General features: G+C 51.3%; 2 protein-coding genes across 8 annotated transcripts in view; both read left to right on the top strand.

Annotated features, from left to right (window-relative positions):
* Positions 1-1,897, top strand: part of TTC13 (tetratricopeptide repeat domain 13) — a 59,260-nt gene extending 57,363 nt beyond the window's left edge. For all 6 annotated transcript variants that reach the window (XM_081124316.1, XM_081124315.1, XM_081124314.1 and 3 more), the window contains one exon: positions 1,025-1,897. In XM_081124316.1, the coding sequence (XP_080980442.1) occupies positions 1,025-1,139 (115 nt within the window). In that variant the 3' untranslated portion in view covers positions 1,140-1,897. The remainder of the gene's footprint in view (positions 1-1,024) is intronic.
* Positions 1,898-12,739: 10,842 nt separating this feature from the next.
* The window catches only part of LOC308550285 (uncharacterized protein C1orf198 homolog), a 28,343-nt gene continuing 22,659 nt past the window's right edge, over positions 12,740-18,423 (top strand). For both annotated transcript variants that reach the window (XM_081123968.1, XM_081123967.1), the window contains exon 1: positions 12,740-13,106. In XM_081123968.1, the coding sequence (XP_080980094.1) occupies positions 12,774-13,106 (333 nt within the window). In that variant the 5' untranslated portion in view covers positions 12,740-12,773. The remainder of the gene's footprint in view (positions 13,107-18,423) is intronic.

Genomic DNA, 18,423 nt, shown 5'->3' with positions numbered 1-18,423 from the left:
TGGACTTGGTTCTAATTTAGGTGACAGATGCGTGTAAGTCAGTGAGTAGTAACCCAAAATTATCCGACGCTCACTGTGCTCAGCCGACTCTGATCTCCTGGCTCTGGCTTCCAGAAGCAGCACAGAGGAAGGGGCGCATGAATTCAGGGTGAAGCTAAGCTCATGGCTGTTCCAGTGGTTAGCAAAGAATAAACAGATTCACTATGTAACCATATTTATTCCTGCCCCTTCCTCGTGTTTTTTCCACTAGAACCACCACGGCGTTGCCTTTCATGTTTATTTGACAGAGGAACCACTCTAAAATTGCCAGGCATTTTATAGCCTGTAAGACAGAGAAGTTCTTGTCTGTAGCACACTCCATTCAGTCATTAGCGTCCCATTAGCTTTGTCATACAATCGTTAACAGCTACCCCCTTTTCCCGTATATTCCTGTTTCAGGTTTACTATTTCTCACATGTTATAGTAAAGTGGCCTTGAGATCAGAGCCCTTCTGCTTCTTACCTGACTTTACAGTGTTCACCTTTCAGCAGTTCCTTAAGGAAGGAGTACCACCCTCCTTACACTGCACAGGAACCGTTTACACGGTACTTTGACGCATGTTATCTCACACTGTGCTCGTGGTAACTCTGCGCGTTAGTGCTGCTCCTGTTGCTCCAGGTAAGGGGCATGACCTGGAAGTGACTAAAGCCAGTGAGGCAGCACCTGAAACCTGCGTCTTCTGATTCCAGGTCCAGTGTGCACACCCGTGGGACACATGTGCATAACAGTTGTGTGTAGATCAGTTTAATTTTTTCCCAAAGACTCTGGTTGAACTTCTGAGCAGCTCCAACATGAGCCGTCTGACACCTCAGTCCATTGCTTGGAAGGATCTGCCTGCCCATGGCCCCTCCTCTTTTCTGTAGTGATTGTCTGACATTATGTGTATGGGGTGTAGGAGAGTGAATATTTAATAGGAATAAATATAACATAAGCTTTGCCTTTTTGTAAAACTATGTTCACACCCCTTCTTTTTGTTCTTTTTTAGTATTTCACCTTCTTACAAGACTCTTCCGTCAGTATCGGAAACGTTCCCGACGTTAAGAGCCATGATCGAGGTGCTAAACACGGACTCCTCTCCACGCTGTCTTAAGAAACTCTAGTCCCGCTGTGGTATTTATACAAGTAAAGGGCCGGACCTCTTGCTTCTTAAGTTATTTTTTAAAATGTGGAATTATAAAGAAATTAGGTCCTTTATTACTTTTGATACCAATTTTTGATAGGAATTGAATACTTGAAATCATTTACTTTTTGAACCATAACAGAAATCATGAAAGAGGATTTTGCGGGGGAAAGCTCTAAGGTCTGGGAGGGGGGGGCGTGTGGATTAGCCAGTGGCCTGCATACAGCTCCCTCCTCACAGCAAAAAAGTTTACTTCGAAAACCAAAAATTAATAATGAAAAGGAACAAAACCAATAACAGAACAGGGATATTTCCATTCCTTTAAAGATCTGCATTTTTTCCCATGACTCTTTTTATGCACATTGTGATTGGGCATCTGTTTCCAGCTTGCATGGCCTTCGTGAGTGGGTTCCCGCTGCCTGAACTGTGGGGGTTCGTGGCCATCAGCATGTGCCGCGAGCTCGTAGCCAGGACACTGTTTTAAACGATGCAGACAGTATTTGCCAGTGACCCAAACACTGAATTATTGATCCATGTTTTTTTTTTCTCTTTGTTGGAAAAAATAAACAGGGGTGATTTCTCTAAGTCACTGGTTTTAGACACTGGATTATGTATGTTTTCATTTTGTGAACTAGTTTCACTTTCAGGTATAAGAACATTCAGGAACTTACTGATTATTTTTTTCAGACAGGGTAAATGACCACAAGAAAATGGGTTCATTAAACTATTGCCATTTCCAAATCGTCTGCATTTTTCTTTGTTAGAGTGTTAAACCAGTCACTGCTTTCTGCTGTTAGTTTTTGTGTTGGAGACATGCACAGCTTGCCTCATGGGATCTGTGTTCCTGGGGGATTTAATAACACTGGACATTAGCCAATTATCTGCAAGGCTTGGCAGAAAACTTGCCCTTTTGACAAATGTCATTCTGGGTACTGACATGGGCTTCAAAACAGCCACCAACATGTGGCTCATGCTCTCATCTCTTTGATGACCAGGGAAGGAGAAGGCGAGAATGATCTAAATCGTCGGGCTCACCTCATTTTGCATACAGAGTTCACATCCACAGCTCAGTTTTCTCCTGAGACTAACGTGCTCATGAAAGACAAGAGTCACTATTTTCATTTGCAGGTGAGGTACCTGGGGCTCTGGGAAGTCAGTGATCTCCAAAGTCGCCTGGCTGCGGAAGCCAGGGTGCTAGGATGCCACCTGGTCCACTCTGGTCCTCTCTGACCCAGGGCCTGCCCTGCCCACCCGTCTGGGGGCCCAGAGGTTTCATTCTCAGGCTCTTCTCAAGACTCAGAGAAAACTTGGCGCCGTACCATGCAGAACCTCCTGTGCCTGTTACATTCCTTTGCCCTCTCAAGCTCTGACCCAGCGGGTCTGTCCACTGAAGACCTTGAACCACAGAGGAGCTGCCTCCCATTGCTCTGCAGCATCGCAAAGCAAGACGGGTGCTGAAGTTAGAGAAAGTGGAAAGGAACGGGTTTTGTTTTTTAACTTTTTCCTCTTTTTACTTACTATCTCAAAGTCAGATCCTTCCATCTTATCGAGGACTTTTCCTCACTTTATTACCAACTTTTTAAGATTTTTAAATCATGAGATACCCATTTTTGAATTACCGACATGGTTGAAATAAATTAGCTTCCTTTTCTAAAAGGTCACAATATGTCCAAACCCCAGAATTAGAGTATATTTTTCTTGAAACTTAGTTTACCAACTCCAAATTACTACATTTTAATTTTTATTTAAATAGTCCAGTTTCTCCTCATGCAAGTAATGTAATTATCATGTAATTATCCTATTAGAAATACCGAAATGCTTAGTTCTATGATTGCAACAATGAACTTGGACACCTCATCCCGAGGTCAGTCTTGGAGTCGATGTTGCAGGTGCATGTAGGCAGGAGAAGAAAGTGGGGAGTGCTTCTGCCACCCATGGGGACACCAGAATGTCCTCAAGTACGTGGCAGAGGACCCTGCGAGGTTCCACAGTTGGGTAACCCCTGAGGCTGCTCTAGAGCTGAGGAAGGTCCGTGAAAGGCTGCAGAGTTTCCAGTCAGGAGACCTGGTTCCAAAACCAGCCCCGCCACCTCCCATGAAGCAGTCACAGTCCCCTGGCCTTAACTTACCTGGAAACTGAAATTGTGAAACCACACAATCCAGTGTTTCTTCCAGCTCTAAAATTTGTATTTGTTGCGTAGTGAGCCAACTACAAATTCTTAAATCATCTCTAATTAGCCAATTTAAAAAACTCTTTCAGAGAGAAATCAGAGCCAATTTAAAATTGTTTCTCCTTTTAATGTGCATCTGGCTTAACTACCAAGGCTTTTACACTGACAAGGACCTTTCTCAAACGGCCTCTGCAATTTGAATCCCACGTGGCAGATGCAGGGGAACCAGCCACGGAAAAACTGGCTGGCAGAATGATAGTTCGGTCCGACTTTCCTCACCCCAGGCTGTGTTGGGCATACGGGCCAGAAATAATGTCACAGTCGAAACTTTGCTCCTCCCCCCCCTCCCTTTTCCTCGGAGAAGACAAGCAAAACTCGGCACTCTTAGGAAAGCCTTTCAAGTCCCCTGCTCTGTCTTTCACTCAGGAGTTAGAGGCAAAGCTTGTGGCTCTGACTCATTGCCTCCTGTGCTGGGACCAGCCTGGAGAAAAGAGCTTTCTCCTGGCAGAGCTGCCTCCTGCTGGGAGAGCTGTTATCTGCTTTGTCCAGGGTTTCTTCCCGCTTGGTCTCTCCCTCCCTCTCTATCTCTGTGTCTATCTCTCTCTGGATCACTCCCTCCCTCCCGTCCCATTTTAACATCTCTAGTGTTTACTGGCTGTTAGTATTTTATTTCTGAACTGCCTTCATGATCTTTGGCTGTTACTTTTGATTTATTAAGAAGTATTTGAAACACACAGAGTGTAGAAATGATACGCAAACACCTAGGTGACCCCACCTGGCTTAAGAAAACATCAGCAATGCAATGGAAGCTCTCCACGTACTCCCCCCAATCTCATAGCAGCCCGTGCGTCCCCAAGAGGTAACCTTGACCCAAAGGCTTGAAGTCATGTGGCCCATCTCTTTGTTTTTACTGCACATAAGCTTCTCAACTATTTCTTTTTGCTTATGGCTAGATCTGTGGCCATTTGCACCATTAGAGAACAGATCCTGTAGGTATTTTCAGTTATGAATCCCTTCTCCCTCCTCTCTCGGTGTTGCAGGTGGCTGTCCAACACAAGGAAGAGAAGGTGGGCCACCGAGCACTGCTTACAAAAGCGTGTCTGTCTCTAGCTCACTCATGCATCCCATCCATCCCACCCGCAAGTGTTTATGGAGCGTCCACCGTAAGTGCCTGGCACTGAGCTAAGTGCTGGGGAACAAAACTGAAAAAGACGCAGTCTGTGCCCACTCATAGCCGAGTCCAGGAGATAGACAAGTAAACGATGACAGTAGCTCAGCGTAGTTGAGCATTTACGTTTGCCAGCACTGTGCTAGGCACCTCCTTGTAGCCAGTCTCTCAGTTAATCCTGTGAGACACGTGGAGTGGGAAATAAAATGGAGAAAACAGGAGACCTACCTAAGATCACACGGCCAGCAGAGAGCGGAGCTGGGATTTGAACCGTGGAGTCTGATCCAGAGCGGCTGTCTGGAGGAAATCGGTAATTACGGTCAAGGGAGAGAAGGGCTGCGAGAGGGCGAGGGCACCAGGCACGGGCATCTGACGAGTGTCTTTGAAAGTGCCTTGGTTAGGGAGGCTCAGCGAGACGCCCTGCAGGGCACAGGGAGCTCTTCTCTCAGGTGCAGACACATGATTCAGGCGGTGCCCTGACAGACTTCTAGTCCCAATTTATTTTCATTAATTTGGGATTGGAGCATTTTAAATAAGCTAGTTTTAAGGCCCGGGAAAAGCATCCCCCAACTTGCTAACTTTGGGCAGTAGAGAGGTTCCCTACTTGTTGTAAATGGGGCAGTTCTTGCAGGGTGTCACTTGGCAGATACCCGAGAGGCTAATGAACTGCAGAGGAGCTTTTAAAAGGATGTGATCCATGTATCCATGCCTCTATTTCTATTTTGCTCATCAGTTTATTTTACTTGGGTTAACCAAAAAACATATAGATAACACATAGACACAGACACAGTGTGGCGATAGCCAGAGGGAAAGGGTGGAGGGGGGTATAGGTGGAGGAGGGCAAAGGGAGGAAATGGCGATGGAATGAGACTTTGTGTGGGGCAATGCAGTGTGCAGACGATGTTTTATTGAGTTGTACATTTGAAACCTGTTTGGTTTTATGAACCAATTCACCCCAATAAATTCAACTTTTCAAAAAAGGAGCCCTTGCTGGTGTGGCTCAGTGGTAGAGCATTGGCCTGCGCTCTGGAGGGTCATAGGTTCGATTCCTGGTCAAGGGCACAGACCTGGATTGCAGGTTTGATCCCCAGCCCCGGTCAGGGTATGGCAGGAGGCAACCAATCGGTGTGTCTCTCTCACATCAATGTTTATCTCTCTCCTTTCTCCCCCTTCTCTCCCTCCTTCCACTCTCTCTAAAAAGCAATGGAAAAAATATCCTCGGGTGAAGATTAAGAAAAGAACTCTAAAAAAGGAACATAATGAGCGGCCTGGGTCGGAAGGCCCAGCCAGACCCTTATTAAATATCCGAGGCTCCTTCCCTTCTCTTTCCTTCCTTTGCCTGTAAAGTCAGAGAGCCTGGCGACTACACGAACAGCTGGTTAGAAATCACGAGAAGCAAGATGGCAGGTTAATAAAAGAGAAAACCCTGGAAGGTCTGAGCATGGGGACTCGTGAAAAGCGGGTAGTAACATCTGTAGCCCAGACCGCGGGTGTGGCCACCAAATGCCCAGATGCTCTGCGGAAATGGCCTGGGCGTTCTTGTTTCCCTGGAGGGACCTTGGACCGTAAAGGAGAATTAACACTCAGTGCTAACCCGAGCTTAGCGACAGCAACAGACCCCTGGGTCTTCTGCCTCTGCAAATGGGCTTGAACCACTGCAATTTACAGGAACAGTTCTGTTTTAAATTAGTCTGGAAAATTACCCCAGCCTCAGCCGCTGAAAGGAAAATTCCACTCTACTCCGGGTCCTGGGCCTACACACGTCAACCGTGACGACAGATTGCACCCCGTAAATGCAAGCCCAGGCTCTGCTGATACCTTGCAAGTGCATACGCCTGCCTCGTCCCGTTGGTGGCTCTGATATCAAATGCGGACCTGTTTCCTAGCAAGAGCTCCATGCAGTAAAGAGCCTCTGCACCCACACTCAAGAAACTCCCAGTGTAGATGTGGCTTCTCTGGAGGAAAGCTTTGTAGTATGTATCAAATTCCTTAAAAATGTTTATTGTATGTAGAACCTTTTGGGTAACAAGAAGTAAAAACCTATAGAAGCTAACTCAGGCAAAGGGGGGTTTCCTACGAAGACTATACTACCGTCTGACAAACCATCTCTACAAAAGTCCAACAACAGTAAAACAAAATTGTTTTCTTCCAGGATGGGAAGAAATTGTGCCCTCTTTTGCCCAGAACTACATAATGTTTGCATTTAGAAGCCATGGGGGGGGGGGGGGGAGGGCGTGTATTTTTAAATACTTCTATAAAAGACAAACAAGGAAGAATGGAAACTGTGGGGGAGGAAAAAGGTGTTTTTCTCTACTCATATGAGTTCTTGGCTGAGCCCCACCTCCTGTAATAAAAGACAGATAACCAAGAGGAAAACAAGTTGATTAACATGTAAATCTCACATACACAGGGAGATACCCGGGGGAAAATGAGGAACTCTCTGAGGTGGCTTAGACTCTGGCTTAAATACCACCTTCAGCTAAAGACAGAAGAAAGGTTTGTAGGAGAAAAGTGATGGCTGGCTACCAGGAAAAGCACAGTATACCAGGGTAAGATTTGTTATGCAAAGTTAAGTCCCTGCCTTCTCCTGTTGATAAGGATCCGAAGTTGTCCAGGGGCTGCGATAACAAGTGTACCACAGACTGGGCGACTTAAACAGCAAACCTTCATTTCTCACAGCTCTGGAAACTGGGGAGCCCAAGTCTAAGGTGCTGGCGGGTCCAAATACCATCACACTGGGGAGTAGGGATTCTGCTTATGGATTTGGAGGCCAGAACACGCAAGTATAATGTCAGATATGTCAGGTGAAGGGAAAAAAACAATGAGGAATTGCTTCTAGAGTTGTTTATATTTTTCTAGAGGACTGAAAATCTCAGAGGCTTTACTAAATGTAAAAGTTCAGGCAGGTAGAAGATTTTTGTTGGTCTTTTAGCATTTTTCCCAGAGCAGTTAAGCCGGTTATCTTTGCTACTCAAAGAATGATATCCATTACCCTAGCTGGTGTGGCTCAGGTGCTAGGGCGTCGTCCCAGACACCAAAATGTAGTCGGTTCAATTCCCGTTCAGGGCATATGCTGGGGCTTCGGGCTTGATCCCTGGTAGGAGGCAGCCAATCGATGTTTCTCTCTCTCTCCCTCTCCCTCTCTCAAATCAATCAAAAAAAAAATTAAAAAAAAAAAATATATATATATATATATGAATGACATCGGTGGACAGAAGGGCCCAACCTTGTGGGTCCCATGGCTATGCCCAGAGAAGATGATTCTGTCCCTTAGACACAGAGAGCCTCGCACTTGCCCGGACTTGGACACAGACCATGGTTGTCTCAGTGAAAGTTCTCCCTACAACCGGAAAAATAACCCAACCCCTCAAAATAGCAAAGCACATTTTCTGCCAACAGTAAATCTGTAAAACCGTCTTGCCTTGCCCTTTCTCGTCTCTGCCATGAGGACTGCCCTCCCATCACACCGTGTTCCGGCTGGTCTGCCCAGTAGGCCAGGCTCCCTCTCGTCCATCACCCCCCTCTGGGTGTGGGAGCGGAGAGCAGAGCGCAGCCCGGCAGCATCTGGGGTAACCAGCCCCAGATGCGGGAAGGAGTCAGCGTCCTCAGGGAGCCCGCCTGCAGCCGAGCAGAAAGCGTCTGGAGGAAGCTGGCTTCATCCACCGGCAGACTCCCCGGCCGCATCACCAAGAGGCGGCCCTCCCCAGACTGTCGTCTGCTTGCCACAGCGCCTGGGATTTCGCCATTAGTTCAGCACCCGGCTGGCAAAGTGTTAGAGCTGGTGGCCCGGCTCTGAGAGGCGGGGCTGGAACACTTGCCCGGGTGGTTTTCCATTATCTCAAGGGCCTCTCCGTGGGAGCCGGGCTCCCTGATCTTCCACGAAGAAGAGAGCACCCTGAAATAACCATTCAAACACCAAGGGGCCTTGCACACGCAGGGCCAGGTGGGCGTGAAGTCAGAGAGGGAGGGTCTTCCCCAGGTGCCACTTCTCTCACTTGACACACTACCCTAGGAGGTTGGTGTAGTCACCTCCATTTTTAAAAAAATATCTTTATAGATTTCAGAGAGAGGAAGGGAGAGAGAGAGAGAAAACATCAGTGATGAGAGTCATTGATCGGCTGCCTCCTGCACGCCCCCGACTGGGGATCGAGCCTGCAACCCGGGCATGTGCCTTGACTGGGAATCGAACTGCCATCTCCTGGATCATAGGCTGATGCTCAACTGCTGAGCCACACCCAGCCGGGCAGTCAACCCCATTTTAAAGATGAAGAAATTGAGGCTCAGGTATTTAGCAGGAGCTTTGTGTGGGCGCCTCGGCCCAGTTCTGGGATGGGCAGGTGCATCCCAGCGTACCCCACTCCTTTGCGTACCCCACTTCAAGCGTACCCCACTCCTTTGCCTCTGGATTTTTCCGAAGCCGTTGAATCTGTCAGCCCCCAGGTTTCCAGAGGAGCTCCAGGGCAGCCTCCAGCCGTGGGGGATGGCCATGCTGTTTGTGACTCTCAGTAGGGTTTAAAAATCGGGCTGAGCTAGAGAGAGGAGTTCTAGGGCAGCGACTGTTAGCCAAGATGTCAGACGTGTGTGGAAGTGTTGGCCATCATTTTGGATATTCAGTTATTATACTGAAAACATTAGAGCCGTGTTTCACCAACGAGTAACGGGAAGCTTTAATAAATTATAGCCATAAGCACCATTTATTACTAATAATCCAGTAACTAACCTTCCGCACATAAATTGATATTAGAGACTTAACAAAAGGCAAAGAAACCTCTGTTGCATGAATCTCAATTCCATCTCAGACTATGGGTGGTGGGGGATCACCTCCAGTGAATTTCTTCCTGTGATGCCTCAGTTATCTTAGCTGTAAAACAGGATTATAATGCAAACTCTGTAACATTCATTCATTCATTCATTCATTCATTCATTCATTCAACAGTCATTGAGCCCCTACTCTGAACCAGGCATTCTTGCTTCCAACAGTGCACAAGACAGATAAGGTCTCCCTGTTGTGGTGTCTACATTCTAGTGGGGACTCAAGAACACCTCCGAGAAAAATAACTGAAATGGCTCGTGCAGTTCGAAACACCAGAGACAGTTTAATCCTTACCAAAAGCACCTGTTGCTGTATCTCCCCAACTTCTCAGAAAAGCATTCAGGAAGCAATACCACCTTCCCGCAGAGCTGACCAGGCCTGAAATACCGATCGCCCATCCCCAACAGATCTGGTAAAAAGAACCCTGTGTTCTGCCATCTCACACCCCCTCTCCTGTTGCGCTTAAAGTGAAACGGCAAATGCCTCGATGACACGTTGATGGACACAGGACTGCTTTTCGGACCACCGCAAGGTTTTAAAACATGTCAGAGCCAGGGACCACGTGCTAGTCTCTTCATCCTGTGAACAGGGTCCACTGGTTAAATCAAATACACAAAGGACCAGGTAGGCTACCTCCACCCAAATCCTTGCTTAAGAAGATACTGTTACCCCAAAAATAAAAGGCCAGAGTGGGAGGTAGCAAGCATTGACTTGAGATCCAAAAGAACAGCTATCCAGGCAGCACTGGTTCAGGCAGAGCCCAAAGAGCGGTCCAGCTGGGAGGCCAAAGCACGGGGCTGTGTGAGAAAGGGAAGGGAAACAATCACATCAATGGAAACAAGGCATCTCTACTGGTGCAGGTACGCTAATATAACGACGGTAATTCTAAAGAATGTTTTAAACTTGCAGTCTGGTGGTAGTCGTCATGATATTTGCTTGCTTGTTACGTTTGCAAACAGTTGTTTGGGATGCAGTGCTGCTTCAGGCCCCGTCCAAAGTTATTTTGTCCAGTTTTAACATTCCAAAGGTTTGACTAGGACGTGCAGGCAGTTCCTATGGGATGGCATCTCCGACTCCGTTTTAAAATGGTTCTGTTTAAGCCCTAACCGGGTAGCTCAGTTGGTTAGAGCATCATCCCAACCAATGAATGCATAAATAAGTGGAACATCAAATCAGTGTTTCTCTCTCCCTTCCTCTCTCTAAAAGAAATAAATAAAATGGCTCTGTTTACAGTAACTTTTACAGTTCTTACACTGGAGCCGACTCACTATTTTACCTTATTACAAATTTGGAATTTATCTATTTTTACTTCTTCCCGGGAGTGCATGAATATGGACATTCATTTCCCCTCAATTTCAGCCAAGTTATCTGTTAGAGCCATTTAATTCCCTGAATGTCTTATAATCTGGAAGTCGTTTTCTTTCAGCTATCCCTTTATCTTCCAGATCATGGACTTTACATGCTTTGGCTGATGGCCTTGAATTATGTCCTATCATATTTCTATTACCACTTATCTGGCAATAAGTTATATTTGACCAGAAAAACTTAAGCGGGTTGTGTTTTTCTGAAAGCAACATTTGTTTTTTGCAGCTGCTTTAAAAACCACATGGGACCAAGTTTCTAATAGCACACAACCTTTCCTGTGTGAATTTCAAGGCAAATCCGAAGACGTTAATTCAATCTCAAAAAAACACGTTTAAATATCGCTCACTACTAAACAAGAATTCAGGGGTAGAAATCAGTGGGACTCGGGTTAGTGTGCTGGACCTATATAGCAACTTGGCTAGAGAAAATTCCAAAAAGCTCCGCTCACCCTGGTGGCTTCATACATAACCCTTCGCATACTGTGCGATCCAGGCTATTTTCTGGTGGTTTTCCCACTGCTTCAGTATATCATGCTGATAACATTACTGATAACAGCGTCTTTTATTACAGAGCCTGTCACATTCATGACATTCCAAAAGTATTTTCTTAGATATTCTGGGCCAGAAGATGATAAGGCCATTTCACATTTAAAACAGAACTTGGCAAGTTATTGCTACGACTGTGTTCAGATTTACCCAAGGGCTCCTTTGGAGGCCAAGGAACAGGGGACACGCAGTTCATTTGTTTTACGAGGTGATACTTAATTCTCGTCTGAGACCTGTTACAGTCTTGTTCCAATCAGCCCGATGGTACGGCGGACACGGGCTCTGTACAATTTTAATTTTTGCGACCTGGGGCACAGTTCAAAATGACCAGCCTGGTCCCCGCTGCTGGGATGTCGCTTCTCTGCCTATGAAAACTTGCGGCTCCTCTTCAGTTTGTTTGCCAACATCTAGCTGCTGAGTTCTCCTGATTTCTGAGATTCCAGAATCAATCCTGTCGTTTCATGTACAGTATCAGGGACATCCAAGGCCACGCAGCGACCGGGGGCAGCCTCTCGCCCGCGGGGCAGAGCGCAGCGCGGGTGCGCGCCCCGCGCCCGGCCTCCCCGATGCGGGGAGCCGCGCGAGCCCCTGGAGCTTCGTGTTGCTCCCGTCTCTCCGGGAGGAGCGGGAGCGCATTCTCTCCTCACCCCCGACACCAGCCCAGGCTCCCCAGGTCCGTCCCTTCGGCCGCCTCGCTGCCCACCGCTCCTGTGCCAGCTCAGGCGCCAGGACAATGGCCCAGCGTCGTGGGGCGGCCCTGAGGAAGGGAGCGCGTGGCCCGTCGGGCGGGACAGGGACAGGGACCGGGCAGGGACGGGGTCTGGCAGGGACGGGTACGGGGACGGGGACGGAGGCAGGGGCAGGGGCAGGGGCAGGGGCAGGGGCAGGCGGCGCGGTCCCCAGGTGCCCGGCTTTCGAGGGAGAAAAGTTTCCTTTGTCAGACAAGTGGCCACGTGGCGCCATGGCCGCCTCCGCCGGCGGTGGGGTGAGACCGCGGGGCGCGGACCCGGGGACGGGCCAGCCGCCTCCCGAGCTGGCCGAGGGGAGCCCCGAGAAGCGCGGCCGCCGCGGGCACCCGCGAGGGCGGGTCCGGACGCCGCCGGGAGTCGCGGGGGGTGTAGCGAGGGGGAGCGATGCGGGGGGCGGGGTTCCCGGGGGTGGGCGGGAGCGGGAGGCGGGGTTCCCAGAGTCCGGGTGCGGGAGGCGGTGGGTGGAGTGGGAGGCGAAGCTCCCCCGGGGGGAGGGGAGGGGCGGGGGGAGGTGGGGAGGCGGGAGGCGGGGTTCCCGGGGGTGGGTGGGGGAGCAGGAGGCGGGGGTGGAGGCGGTGGGTGCGGGGAGCAGGAGGCGGGGTTCCTGGGGCGGAGGCGCGGGAGGCGGGATCCTAGGGGCTTTGGGGTCGCGGGGGGCGGGGCTCTCGGGGCGGGGGAGCCGAGGGGCGGGGTTCCCGGGGTGAGGGGCGTAGGCCGGCGGGGTCCTAGGGGGCGGGGCTCGGGGCGGAAGGGCGCCGCGCGGGGCGGGGGCGCGGGCGGGGCGGGGCGCGCGGCCGGCGGGGCATGGCGTCCATGGCGGCGGCGATCGCGGCCTCGCGCTCGGCCGTCATGAGCGGGAACCGGCCGCTGGACGACCGGGAGCGGAAGCGCTTCACCTACTTCTCGTCGCTGAGCCCCATGGCCAGGAAGATCATGCAGGACAAGGAGAAGATCCGCGAGAAGTACGGGCCCGAGTGGGCGCGGCTGCCGCCCGCGCAGCAGGACGAGATCATCGACCGCTGCCTGGTGGGGCCGGGCGCCCCCGCGCCGCGCGCCCCCGGGGACCCCGAGGAGCTCGCGCGCTTCCCCGGCCTGCGCGGGCCCACGGGCCAGAAGGTGGTGCGCTTCGGGGACGAGGTAGGCGCGGGCCGGGCCCCCCGCCCCCCGAGCTTCCCGAGCCCCCCGAGCCCCCCGAGCCCCCCGAGCCCCGGGCTCCCTGCCCGCGCGGAGCAGCCCCGCGGGGCGCGGTCGCGGGGGCGGGAGGGGCGTCGCGGAGCCGCGGTCGGGGTGGGGGCTCCCGGGACTTTGGGGAGAATCCGAGGGGAGGTCTTGGAAGACCCTCCGCGTGGACCGGCGCCGCTGGGCCGCGGGGGACCCAGAGACCCCCGAGCTGCAGGCGGCGAGGCCAGAAGCAGCGGCGGGGTTAAGCCAGACGGGGTGGGGGGGCCTTGTCCCCTCTGCGGCCGGGCGGTGGCCGCGCCTGACACCCCCTGGCCCGCGCGCAGCCCCGCCCGTGCCCGCCGAGGGGGGCGGCACTCGGCAGATTACGCGTGTTGTTAATGTTCGGGAGCTGTTTGGGGGGCGTAGAGTCGCCAGGCCGGATAGCGAGGAGGAAGAGCTGTCCCGCAGGATAAGGGGATGCTTCCTGAGTGGGCGCGAGCACAGGCTCGTTTTGGGGTGCGCATGGTCGCCCTGGGCCCCCTCGGGAGAACTAAGGGATGCGTTTCAGTGCGCTCCAGCAAGCACGGGTACGTGGAAGGGTGCGGCCGGGCCCCAGGCCCCGACCCGGGGGGACTTCCAGAGGGGTGGCCCCTGTGGAGGGAGAAGCACCGAGAGGGACAGAAAAACTCGGGGACGACCCACCCGAGTCACAGGGGCCTGCGTCCTGTGCTGCTCAGAAACTTGGCCATTTCCGTGGAAATGGGTGTAACCAAAACCTGCCTGGTGCCATTAGATTTCGGGCTGTACTTCGTTGGCCTTTCAAACTCAAAGTTTTGCGCTGAGGGGGCAAAGTCAAAAGGAGCAAGAGGTGTAAAAATGAAATCTTCACTCTGTTCTTTACTGCCTGCGGCTGCAGGGAGGAGCTGGGCTTGGAGAGGTTTTTCCAAGGAAGTTGTGGACTGTGGAAGGAATTCCAGTTAGGGATGGGGTACACATCTGATTTTTCAGGCTGGCGTGTGCCTGGACACTGACTCATACAAAATGTTTGTGGTCATAAACCCACGTAGATGCGAGGGGACGTGTGAAGGATAGAAATGTGCCGCTGACACTGACTTCCATTCCGAAAGAATCAAAGGAAGAGTCTCCATTAGGCTTGGAGCTCTGAAGGCTTTGCCAGGAAAAAGAGAGTGTGGTGAGCTGGAGAGATGGCCGTATAGGTTGGAAATGTATTCCTAGAGCTGCAACCTCTTCAGCGTGAAAATAAGCATCTCTCTAAAGACGTTTGCAGGGTTCGAGCTCAGATTGGGGAGATGAAAATGCAGGCAGCTCCTCTTGGGAAAGTCGTGAAGAAATAAATAGGAAGTAGACCTGTAAGTACTGTCCTTAGAAATGTTGGCGAGTGACAGTCAGCTTTCCCTAGCTCGGTGTCTAGCTGAGAACACCCACAGGCCTGCTCACCACCAGAAAGCTCTCGCCATATAAGGGCCCCGCCGCCGCTGATAAGATGTGGCCAAGTTCATTTAATGCTCTTAATCCTTAACGGTGCCAGACCGAGCTGTTTCTGAATTTGTATACTCAGTGTGATTTACCAACAGACGGAACCGTTCACTGTGCTACCCCCGTATGCCCTTCCAGACCAAACCAGCCCTGCCTTTCAGAACTGAACTCAGCCTTGCCACACGGGCTGAGGGCCCGTCTAATGCCTGTCACCAACCACAGCACAGATGGCAGAGAGACAGAGACAGTGCATTTGAGGGAGGTACATGGAACACTGCCTGCAGTGGCTGTGTGGTTTACTGGCACTGGGGAGTTTAAAATGCATCCCCTGGACCTCTCAAAAGGTTGGCACCAAAGGGGAGTCAGTGGTCTCATGCCTAAGAGGAGGACCGTTTTCCGAGGAGGGCACAAAAGGTGATGGATAAGGGCAAGGTGGGGGTGACCCCTGGGTGGGCTGCTGGACAGAGTGGCCCTCATAGGTGGCCCCAGGTTTGTATGAAAGGGCCCTAAATCAGATTGACTAGGGCACTCGGTCCTTTCCCACTTGATCTGTCTTCTGTTGTGGTGTCAGGGGCCTCCACAGCCAACCACAGAATGGAGAATGCCCCCCAAGGCCCTCCCCAGTTCCTTACCAGCATGACCACCCTGGCATCCACAGACAGACCTCTGACAGATGGGTGCTCCGGGGCATCCACAGCTCTTGCTCTAGCCTGTGTGTGACCTTGGGAGATAAGCAAGGGTGGGGCTTGTTAATATTGGGGGAAAGACCACCCAGTTTGCTGGGTTCCCAGGACCTTTCCTAAGGCTGTAATAGAGAGAGCCTGGGCTTTGTAGTCAGACTTGGGTTCGAATATTCTGCCTACCAGCATTTTGATGGTGGTAAATCACCAGCCTCTCTGAGCTTCAGTTTTCGCACCTCTAATGGGAAGAACATTAATAGGATGACAGTAGAGATAATGTATATGAAAGTATGGGCTTAAAAACGGTTGCTACTGCTGATGGTGAGAATGTTAATATTATTAGCTAATCTCTCCATTTCCACCTGTGAAAGTCACTGACTATCATGAAATAAATAAATTCCTGCTGTTGCTAAGCCTCGCGTTGGCTGTGTGAGCTGTCGCTTGCTCTGGTGGGCTCGTATGATGTGCCTTGGGTCACATATTTGAAGCCTTGGTTTGTTCTGTCCGCAGTGTGATGTGGCCTGTCTCCCGATCCACAGTCACACCTGCCTCAGATTATGCCCCTCCAGCTACCCCGAGGACAAGGACATTGCCTGTTTCTTTGAATACCCCCTCCCCCACCATCAGTAACATTTTTGTGTTTCCCATGGCAGCATCTTAAGTGAGATTGTGCAAATATAGCTTCCAGATGTGACTGTCATCCAGTCATTCTTATGCACTGCAGGACCAGCAAGTAGAAAATTGATTGTATATTGATGGTCATAGGTCGTGGTGCCTGTGAACGTGGTCAGGGCTCAGTGCACACACTGAGGTTGCCTCTGGTGGCAACCTCTGCGGAGGACAGTGCATCTGTGTGCTGTTATTTGCCTCGCTGCTATAAAGGGAGGAGACCAGGGCCCAGGCTGCCCTTGCCAGACAGCGAGCCTGGGGCAAAGGGAGGCTGGCTGCCTTGGAGCATTGAAGCCGTGAGGAGACCTATTGGTTTTTCAGTTCCTACGTCCTTGGGAATCAATTGAGCAAATATTTCTGAAAGCCCATTATATTAGAAAGCAGAGGCATTCCAGCTTAGCCTTCCCATAATCCTCACCAGCTCCTTTAAAACGCCCCCACAGGAACATATGAGCTCAGTACAGCTGCAGGGCAAGGCCACCTGCCCCTCCTGCCCATCATCTCCCTTGTGCAGAGGATCTGCACATCTGTTGCTTCCATCTCGGCAAAAGAAGAGTTGCACGTGGAGTCCCACCCTGGAGTCCGCAGCCAGCAACGCACTGCCTCCCAGGGTGTGGTTCTCCCCCTCTGAAATGGGTGGCTCCTGAGGTTTCGCAGGTCACAGGCCTGACCTGGAGCAGACACAGGCACTGGTCAAGTATCTGGTAGAACATTAAGGCATGCTTGCAAATAGATGCTTTTAACAGTCTCACTTGGCCTGCTCTTTGATTGCTGTGTCCTTCCTCCAGCACTGAAGTTGGGGTGTGGCTGACTTTGGAGATGAGAGGTTTGCATTGTAGAAGGGTTTAGAGATCACCCCAGCCTGCTTCTGCTGCTTCGTGTGTTCAAGTGGGGAGAAAGACCCGTGAATTTTTAGGAACATTGCTCTCTGCTCCCTGCCCCCACTCCCAAACTTCTTGCCCCCGAAGTAGCAGGATCTGAGTACATTGGTGAGAGCTAGTTACAGGATTCTGAGCTCTGGCCACATTCTCGGTTCCATACCGGCCATAGCAGGTGACCCTGGGAATTTGGGCAGTTGGCGTGTGCACTTCTTATGGACCTACTTGTCTTTTCCAAGCTCCCTGTAGCGTAGGTGGTCTGGGCAGAATTGGGCCCCTGGTCTGGATTTGAGGTGCCATAGAGCACAGAGAATTAAGGCTCTGGAGCCTGACAGCTCTGCCCCCCCTTCAGCAGCTTAGCATCACCAGCTGCTGTCCTCCCCTCCTGCAGGAACCCAGGGGCTCGCTGGCTGCTGTCCTACTCCTTTTGGCTTTCACCTCCTTTTCTGGGGCTGAGTCCTGGCCTCACTGACTCCCCAGCACCTGCTGCACCCCTCTTCTGCAGGACTCCGAAGGCCCCCTGCTCCCCGGCCTGCACCTGGGTGTCAGTGTAGGATACCCCAGGTCAGCCACCCTTGCTGCCATCCACTCATGCACTCGGCGCCCTCGGGCCACCTGCAAAGGGCCTGCCTTGCCCTCTCTCCTTAAGGTCCAGGCTGGCCAGCCTAGATGTTTGTTTTTTGAAATGAATTAATGAAGTTGTTATAAAATTTATAAAATGACGTACCTGTATGTTACCGTGAAAAGTGTCACATAGTGCAGAAGCAGCATTAGGAAGAGTTGCTAGCCTCCTTCCAGAACTTCCCTCTATTGTGAAATCTTTGTTACACCTGAGTTTGGCTGGGTCTGTGGCTTCCTGACACGACCTGTAACCCGCGAGGTCTCTTCCCTTCCCCTTCAGCAGCTCAGCCTATTCTTTTTTCAGCCTTTGGCACAAAAACAAAAGGGAAATTTGAGACTTACTTTTCAGTATTCTGGACTTGTTGTTTTTAAGGAAGGTGGAATGTGTAATTATGGTTCCCACTGCTGTCTGGCAGATTTGTGTATTTTTTAGAAAAAATTACAGGATGGACGTGGCTTTTCGTGTCCCTGCACCTGGGGCTCGAGCCCTGGGCTGGGCAGGAGTCAAGAACGTGGCCGTGAGTCCAGATCCAGTGGCACAGGCTGCGAGGGGAGGCTGCTGGGCCCATCCCGCGGGCTGCCCTTTAGACTGTGCTCCTCTGCCCAGAGGAGCACCTGGCAGGTACCCTGCCCCCCGAGGCTCCCGGGAGAAATGGTGTTGGCCAGCCGAGCTCCCGTGGCTGCCAGGGAACAGGTTTGGCAGCAAAATTAAATGACTGGTTCACTGTCATGCAGGGAGGGAAGGAGGGGAGAGGTCTGGAGTCACCATTTAATTGACAGGAGTCACTCTTACACTCTAAGCAAGAGATTGCTTTAGTACCAGCAAAAATATCCATTTCTCAGAAAAATAAATGAAGACCAGACCTGTTTAAACATCCGACTCATCTCTCTGTTCACTTTCTTAGCCCTCTCCTCCCCGGCCCCCTGCCCCCTGCCCCCCTGCCCCCC

The sequence above is a fragment of the Miniopterus schreibersii genome (genome assembly GCF_964146895.1).
Source record: "Miniopterus schreibersii genome assembly, chromosome: 21".
Lineage (NCBI taxonomy): Eukaryota > Metazoa > Chordata > Mammalia > Chiroptera > Miniopteridae > Miniopterus > Miniopterus schreibersii.
Note: the sequence above shows the minus strand (reverse complement) of the source record. Positions and strands in the feature narration are given on the sequence as shown.